We start from the raw sequence: 8,893 nt of genomic DNA, 5'->3' as shown, positions 1-8,893 counted from the left end.
CCCAGGACCGGGCAGGGCAGGGAAGGGAAGGGAAATCCCCCCGGGGTGCGGCAGGGAACTACCGACGGGGACGCCGGAGAGGCGAGTACTTCCCCCCTGGAAAAACGCCAAGTTCCCTCTCGCGCCGACATCTTTCCTCGCCTCCCCTCCGACGCCCCTTCTGGGCGGACCCAGCTGCTCCGCCCTCCCTGCCAGTGCCGGCGGCGCCGAGCAGGACCAGACCCGTCGGTCGAGCTTTGACTGGCTGGAAATTCCCGTCCTCGGCGGCTCCTCCCCCGCAGAAATCCCCTGGCCGCGGTGTATATGCGAGGCGGCGCCGCCACTGCCGCTCACTCGCAGCGCCCGCAGCTCCGTCGCCATGATCAGCGCCCGCCGCGCCGCCGAGCCACCCGCCATGGAGGGCTACGAGCACCCCAAGAAGGACCGTCAGGGCGGGTTCCCGCTCGACGATCGCCACGACAGTGGCTTGGACTCCATGAAGGAGGAGGAGTACCGGCAGCTGGTGAAGGAGCTGGAGGACATACGGCTACAGCCCCGCGAGCCGCCCGCCTGGGCACAGCAGCTGACGGAGGACGGAGACACGTAAGTGGGGGTCGAAACGGGGCGAGAGTGGCTCGTACGCGGTGGGGGACACGGCACAGCCGGGACGGGGCAGGACGTGCTGCCGGCGGGGAGGCGCCGGGCTGGGCCGCGCCGCGGCGGGAGGAAGGGAAGGGAGGGAGGGCGGAAAGTCCCTGGAGTGGCGCCAGGGAGAGGCGGCTCCCGGGCCGCGGAAAGCCCCGGCCGCGCCGAAAGCCCCGGCTTGCGACACCCGCGCGTGACCCTGCCCCGGGCCCGCCGCAGGGATTCGGGGGGGCTAATGTAGCATTAGGGGGTTTTAACCTGTGTCCCTTAATTATTCTTTTTTTTTCCCGTGCAGTTTTCTCCATTTGGCAATTATTCACGAGGAAAAAGCCCTGAGCCTGGAGGTGATCCAACAGGCAGCCGGCGACCGGGCTTTCCTGAACTTCCAGAACAACCTCAGCCAGGTACTTTCACCTCCACAGCCCCAAATCCGGATCAGCTCCAGCTACCCCCACACAAGGCCTCTGGGGAATTCCCCCAAAAAAGTCCTTTTAATTTTTTTTTTTTGTTTAAATTGATGGAATCAACTGAATCAAAGCCTACTTAAATCAAAGCCTGCATTCGGGAAAGTCCCCAGCTGGCTCCAGCCAGTGTTAGTACAATGCTTCCTCTCCCCTGAGAGAGTGGCATTTGACACCCACATTTTTCAAATATGATGCAATGAGTTGCATCCCTCTTTATTGAGATGTTAATGATACACTTCATATAGATGAACTGTTCGGTGTCCAGGGTGCCCTAAGTTCATCGCTTCCAGGGGAAGGGGCAACTATACAATATCTTGGGAAGCATAAAGAATTGAGTTTATTGAGTGTGCTTTTAGCTGGTGGCACAGATCTCCAAGCGGTCGAGAGGTCTGCTTGTCCAGATGTTGCTGCCAAGTTTGCACTGTAACTTACAGGCTGCTTTTTCTCTCTTTCGTGCAGACTCCTCTTCACCTGGCAGTGATAACTGATCAGCCTGAAATTGCTGAGCATCTTCTGAAGGCTGGATGCGACCTGGAAGTCAGGGACTTCCGAGGAAACACCCCCCTGCACATTGCCTGCCAGCAGGGCTCTCTTAGGAGCGTCAGCGTCCTCACGCAGTACTGCCAGCCACACCACCTCCTCGCTGTCCTGCAGGCAACCAACTACAAAGGTACAGGCACACTGCTAAACAGTTTATCTCGATGTGCTGCACTGAGAGTAGGGTTGGTGTCCTGTAGATCTCAAAAGGTCTCTGGAGAGGTGGAGAAGGATTATTATGACCATTTGAGAGTTGAGGAGCCCTAAGCACACAACAGTGTGTGACTTCTTTAAAATGCCACTGTCTTATAGGCCTCCTCAGTGTTGATTATTGTCTCTCATGGCTTTGAATTTTGCATTTTTAGTGAGTACTTTTGCCATGCTCCTTCTTTTTTTGGTTGTAATAAGTTGCAGTCAAACACTGGAATAAAACCCCTAAGAAATCTTTTCAAAATGCAACCTTGTTATTCATACTCACTGGAAGCTGGAAAGCTCTTCCGGAAAACACCCTTTTGCCATGGATGAATTGCAAATTTAGTATCATCCTGGCCTATCATCTTGACTTTTAAGAAATGATGAGGCACTGAGTTAGACTTACTCAGATTTTCCCTTTGTTTGTGTTTTGCAGGACATACGTGTCTTCATTTGGCATCCATTCAAGGATACCTGGCTATTGTCGAGTATCTGCTGTCCTTGGGAGCAGATGTAAATGCACAGGTATGTAATGTGTACCATGACTTTAACTGAGTGAGGCTGTGTAGTCTTAAGAATCAACAGATCTGGCAGTGGCTTTGCCTCTCCTAACATGCCAAACTTTATGTTATTTTCACACAGGAGCCATGCAATGGCAGAACAGCACTACATTTGGCTGTTGATCTGCAGAATTCAGACCTGGTGTCTCTTCTTCTGAAACATGGGGCAGATGTGAACAAAGTGACCTATCAGGGCTATTCCCCCTATCAGCTCACATGGGGAAGAGACAACTCAAGCATACAGGAAAAGCTGAAGCAGCTGACCACAGCTGACCTGCAGATGTTGCCGGAAAGTGAGGATGAGGAGAGCAGTGAATCGGAACCTGAATTCACAGAGGATGAAGTAAGTAGCTGTTTGCTTCTTTTCAAGAGAAGGGGGAAATCCTGTCTTGTGTAGGTTTTTTTGTTGCTGCTGCTCTGACAACATGCCCCAGTAACCTCTTGCAGTATAACAGGCATGTATAAATAAGGTCATGCTGTCAGCAGTGAGCAAAATGGCAAGTGGGGCAAGCATATAAACAGAGTAAGAATAAAAAGTAAAAAATAACATGAGGGAATGGAGGTTAACTTCATGCAACATGGTTCTCTGCACACCATTCTGTGGCTGACAGAGAACCTCGTGAGATAAAATTCAAGTTAATGGTCGGTTTCCTCCTCCCCAGCCTTTGTTTTTCTAATATTCTGAGTGCTGTTAAATGGCAAAAGTAACAATTTTGGTGTAAAAACTGTATACACTTCTGAAGTCTGGGCATGCAGAATTTGGCTGTTGTCCCAAAGTGGATACAGTATTTTCAGTAAGATTTTTGCATTAACAGCTTTTGGTTTTTTTTCTTGTAGCTTATATATGATGACTGCCTTATTGGAGGACGACAGCTGGCATTTTAAAGCAGAGCTTTCTGTGAAGTGACTATATACATATGTATAGAAAAAGGACTGACTTTCTTCATTTAAAAAGAAAGTCGCAATGTGGAGAGAAAAACCAGGAAGGAAATACTACACTGCCCAGCAAGGAGAAGGAGCTCATAATTTTAACAAGACAGTTCCAGGATCTGCCCTGTGTTTAAATACAGGAGTGGGATATGTAACATCAGTAGAGATCTGTGATTATTCACGCCACCTGATAAAGAGTCGTGTAGCCCATTTTCTCAGCCCTACAAAGGTAACAGACTACACATCCAACCTGCTCATTACAGAGAGCTTGCTTGTGGCATTAAGTACTGCAAGGAACACGTGTACTTTCATGGCAAGGTGGACTCATACCAACACCCCTTCTTCTCAGAGTCTGTGTGTTAATTTGCGTTGGGCTAGTGGCAGTCCCTGGCGTTACTGACTGACCTCAGGTCGGGGTCAGTGCTCTCAGTGGGGCGTTCCAAGTGGAGGAGTCGGACCAAGGGACTGGTGACCTCCTGGCTCATAGGAGAAAGTAGCAATAATGTTAACTGTGGGCATTGGAAACAGTGTGTTTCACACCATGTGTGTCATAATTGCTACACTTTTTAGCAATTGTATATTGTGTAAATACTGTACATTTTTTGTTTATAATTATTTTGGTACATGTGAGATATGTATTTATTAAAAAAAGTCAGATTACTGTACCTAGTCTGTGGAATGGTTCATTGCTCACCTCCTTGTCCTGAGATCATGGGAACCTGCCTGGTTTGCTTTTTAAGAAACATTTAACACCTAGTAGACCAATGGGGTCATGGTCTCAGGGGTTTTAGGTAGTTCACCTCAGCAGTGATAAGACATCTGAGCAGCTTGCAGCTCTCAGCCCTTCTGCTGCAGCTAATTTTGGAGGCAGACGTAGGTGTTGTTTCCTGCACCCATTGCAGCAGGCGGGCTGTGGGGCTGGGATTCCCCCTCTGTCACCCAGCACCAGGCTCCCCGCCCACTAGAGCAGGGTTTTTTAGGCTGTTTGTGGCAGCACCTGACCACTTTTGCCCTCATAGCACCTTTTGTTCCAGCTCCAATACTTGGCAGTTTTTGCCAGGAGGCTGGAGGTTTGCAGCACAGCCCTGTGTCTGCTCACCTCTTGTTTATCTCCTGGCCCAGTTCCAGCTGGAACTCTGACACCTTTGGAATTTCCGAAGGGGATTTCCATGGGAAGAGGGAACACTCCCAGGGTGCTTCCACCCCTGAAATTCAGGTAGGGGGCCTCCCAGCTTCCCCACTGCAGGAACTACAACTATTCTTGTCCAATTCATAGCAGTAAAGGATGTGACTTTAATCCCCTTTAGTTATTCCTCAGGTTTCTCTCCAGCATTCAGGGAAACAGAGTCACTTCGCTCAAGTCCTTTCCTACACCTCATTATCTGCTGGCAGCACATCACAGCCCAGGAGTACTTTCAGACACAAATTTTAGCCTGTTGTGTGTCGGGGTAGAGGATGAGCTGTGTGAAGGGTGACCGTGCCCTGTTTCTTCTGTGCTGTACCCCCTGGATGGGAACAGGGAGCAGCAATGCTGCTGACGCAGGATGGAGTTCTGCCAAGTATGTTGGCCAGGGGACTTATGTGCTGCTGGCACCTGGCCTAGCTCAGGCTGCTGGAGAATGCCACAGCCCCAGGTTGCACAGGAACACCCATTCCTTTTTCTACCCTGCTCTTCGCAAGGGATTTCTGACACATGACCTGCTCTAAGGAGGGCTCACTGGTATGAGGAAGAACACCACAGCTGGCTGGGTGCTTCCTAATTTGCATGGGAGCCAAAGGCCATTGTGGAAAGTTTTATATAAAATTGTCATCCTGAGTCATTTTTATTTCCCTTCCCCTCTAATTGCATAAGCATAACCCAGGTGTATGCACTGAAAGTTCCTTCTGGCAGACGGCCACATCTGCATTGCAAACCTGCAAAGTTTTCCAGGTGTGGGGCGGGGTGAGAATCTGCCAAAACCCCTTCTTGTTGTGAACTCACCCTACACTCTGACCAACCACTAAATCTGAGCTGGGAGTAGAGATTGAGGGGGTTTGTTCCCTTGCTGATACAGGTTTTTCACCAGCAAAGAATCTCAAGTGATTCCATGTCTGGAAGTAGAAACAGCAGTGCTCCACTCAGTTTCCCCTTGCAAGATGGGCTGGAAATGTTGTCAAGGTCCTGCAGAGGCATTCACCAGCTACAGCCATCAGTACCCTGAAAGTGCTTGGGTACACGGCTGGACCTGCTATGCAAATACTTAAATAGATACCATCTGAATGCAAATACTTCTCATTTGAACGCCAGAGGGATGGAGAAAAATGCAGTTATCAGTAGTACTAGGCTGGTCTAGTAGTTTCAGAGGCAGTGGTATGTTCTCTGCTGTCCATTGCAGTATTTACACAAACAGTATCTAGGAAGGCACTGCTATAATCTTGCAAGAATTATGCAATGACTTAATAAATTAAATAAATGTTTTACTGTACGAGGAAGTTCTGCAGCTAAACAAATCATTGCCCAAATACCACATGCTGGGTTTGCTACTGTTTGCCTCCACCAGTCATGCAAAAGTAACCACGTAACGTATGCAGAGGAACCACAGGTAAAGCAAGTAGGATGGAGATTAATGTGAGAATATGTGTTTGTTAGCAAAATAAGCTGGGGCCTGTTGTGTATTTGTGCATTGCTAATGCAGGGTTACTCAGTGCAGAGCTTTGCCTGTTCGCTTGATTATATAGCAAGATTGTCTGCTGTAGGACAATCCTGCACCCCTAGTTTCGAATATGTGCTCTTAATGGCTGCATGTCCACTGTCTCTGCTCTTTCCACACCTATACCTTTAGAAAGATCTTCTGAGAGTGTTTCTGGTGACAACCTGCCTTCGTGAGGTCTTCTCGGCATTCTGGCAGATATGTTGCATGGTCCCATTTGTTGGGCATGGAGCAAGAACTCCACATGCATTTATTCTTCCAGCATCACTTTTTCCTTATTCAGACAGCACGGCTGCTATTTGCAGAGCACATTAGCTTGTTCTTGCTTCTACTGCCAGTGCCTTCCCATACTGGTCCAATGTTCAAAATTTTTTCACAAGCACCTTTGCCAACTGCCTTGTGTGTGTCTGCAAGCTTCAAGAGCAGCCATGCTGCTGTAGATCAAGGTCCTGTGAAGTTCAGATTTAGTTTCATAACTGACATGCCTGTGTCCTCTGCTCTTACTGCCCTTGGCACTCATATCTGCCTCTGCTTGTTCTTTTCTCCTTTCCTCCCTTTCCACAGGTCCCCCCTTCCTCTTCACCTGCAACACCAGTCATTCACCTGTCATTACACAGCATGAGGTTACTTTTTTTTTTTTCCCCAGCCTTTCCCTGCTGCCCATTCTTGTAAATCTCTGAAAATCCTGCAAGGATATTCCCATACTTCCTTATATTACACACAAAGAACAGAACTCCCCATTTCCTCCCACATCCTCCTCTCCCTGCTTTCATTGCAGCTCACTGCAGAACTTTCTCACCATAATCACAAGCAAGGGGCCACCTTCAGTCTCTGCTCTCCTGCATTTCACCCTTCTTAGCATCAGTCCTGGACTTCTCAAGAACATTATAGTGGTGACAAATAAAATACAGATCTCCAGGGAGGTGACACTGGACAGCAGAGCCCAGGGCCTGATTTTTCCCCCAGTAATTTGGAACCCATCTCTTCCATTCACTGCAGCTTTGTAAAGTGTAAAAAGCAAGCGCAAAAGGCAACCCTGCACCTGGAGACACGCACAGGGAAGCTGCGTTCTCCCACTGGCTACAGTATCAGCATGACCTCTACAGTCATGAGCAGAAACCTTTCGTCATCCTCCCCATCTGCTTGTTCTGCTGCTCTTAGGTTATGTTCCTCCTTGCACACACTTTGGTCTGTGTGACCTGTTTGACACATGGATGTAGGTGTCTCCGCTCCCTCAACAAAGAGAGGTGGGATGGGCAGCCCAAGGAGCTGCCTGCCCGTCTGATTGTTGATGGGCTTGGACATCACAAGGAGCCACAGTCCGAACTTAGAGGCCTTAACTTTTACTGCCTTCCTCCTCCTCTTTCAGCCTTTTGACATTAGGAGGGGCTCTCTATTTGAGTACTTAGCGTTTTACATCGCAAGAGAAATTATAGACTCAGGTAAGGGCCAACAGACAGTGTTTACCAACCACATGTCCTGTATCCAGCTCTGGTGGACACACGTACCTGCCTGCCCCAGCAGGACTTGATGCAGAAGAAGGCAGTAAGGCCACCAGGCCACCAGAATGGCAGCCCCACTGCTGCTGGCTTTGCTTCACAGCTTCAGTTCAGATCCGGACGAGCAAGATGGTTGAGTGAGGAAAGAAAAAAGTGAAACCAGTAACAAAACCCAAGGGAAGACACCATGATCTCCAAGGATGAGGACAAGTGGCATTTGTGACTTGTTTTAATGGGAAATTTTCAATGGTGGTGGACTCTGGGCCAGGCAGAGGCCCAGCACAGATAGTTTTTCTGTAGAAAATGAACTTTGAAAATAATTAAGCATCTGGTTGTTCCTAGAAGAAAGAATTGCAAAACAGAGTGCAGAGGTGGCAGAGAAGAATCTCTCCCTGGACGAAAGGCTGCCCTCACTTCAGGTGACAGGAGGAAGGGATTTTTCCAGAATTTCTGTGCTCCCAGCACCAGTGCTTTGCTGGAGAATGAGAACTGCGCAGTATCCCAAGGGATGAGGGAGCAGGAAGGCCCTGTCCCCTCATGCCAGTCAGAACAGCACATGCCACCAGACAGCCTCTCCCCTTCTGGAGCAACTGCCTGTCACAGCTCTGGCATTGTTCACCTCCCTGTCCCTTCAGATAGCCCTCAGAAGCATTGTCAAGACCAAAAGGCTCCCTTTAAATGCTGACACATTTATCAGGCCATAATGCAAGAAGTCCAGAGAGGTTGAAACAGGAACTCACTCTGACACCCTGGAGGTTTGACTGCCTGCCCTCACCTTGCTCCAGCCCTCAAATTTTCCCAGGACCGTCTCCTTGTTCAATTTTCCAAACAGGATTTTCCAGTCCTGTCAGAAGTGAGCTGGGGTTTTCCCTGCTCACTCCTTTCTGCAGTTTCACCCTATTACAGCTGCCATGAGCCATGGCACCAAGCTACATTGCCTCTCCAGCTGCAGGAATGCAGCCTCCTGCCTGTCCACTACCAGCCCTGGGGGCTTCCTTGCTCTGAGGAGCAGGCCTGCACTCTTTTAATTTAAATCCTTTTTCCATTTGCAGTTTTAGCTAATTCAGGTTACTTTTCCTGTGCATCTTTCAAGGTAAAATTTTCATCCCTCCAGCTGAAAGCAAAATGCGAGCAAATGTATGCTTCAAGAAAGAGCCTTAAAACACAAATATTTTTAACATACATGCACCCCTTGAAGGGCACTCAGCTACAATCAGAGTGCAACACTTAGCATGGTTAATTATTGCCCCTGGGTTTCAGTAGCTTGAAGGAGGGAATTTCCCAAGGCCCTACAGAAGGTCTCTGTGAATGCTGCTGCTCCGTTTCAGCGACGCTCTTTGTTCTCACTGGGGAGTGCCCAGGGGTCAAGTGAGAGGCAGCTCCCGTGGAGGAGCATG

At 49.0% G+C, this 8,893-nt stretch overlaps 1 protein-coding gene across 1 annotated transcript; it reads left to right on the top strand.

Moving 5' to 3' along the window:
• The first annotated feature begins 252 nt into the window (after positions 1–252).
• On the top strand, positions 253–3,972 carry NFKBIA (NFKB inhibitor alpha). The gene is made up of 6 exons (XM_032692120.1): positions 253–582; positions 920–1,028; positions 1,548–1,758; positions 2,254–2,342; positions 2,460–2,720; positions 3,215–3,972. Exons 1-6 carry the CDS (start codon positions 359–361, stop codon positions 3,260–3,262), a joined length of 942 nt encoding a protein of 313 aa, XP_032548011.1. The 5' UTR covers positions 253–358; the 3' UTR covers positions 3,263–3,972.
• The last annotated feature ends 4,921 nt before the right edge of the window (positions 3,973–8,893 follow it).

Source organism: Chiroxiphia lanceolata, chromosome 6 (assembly GCF_009829145.1).
Source record: "Chiroxiphia lanceolata isolate bChiLan1 chromosome 6, bChiLan1.pri, whole genome shotgun sequence".
Classification (NCBI taxonomy): Eukaryota; Metazoa; Chordata; class Aves; order Passeriformes; family Pipridae; genus Chiroxiphia; species Chiroxiphia lanceolata.
Note: the sequence above shows the minus strand (reverse complement) of the source record. Positions and strands in the feature narration are given on the sequence as shown.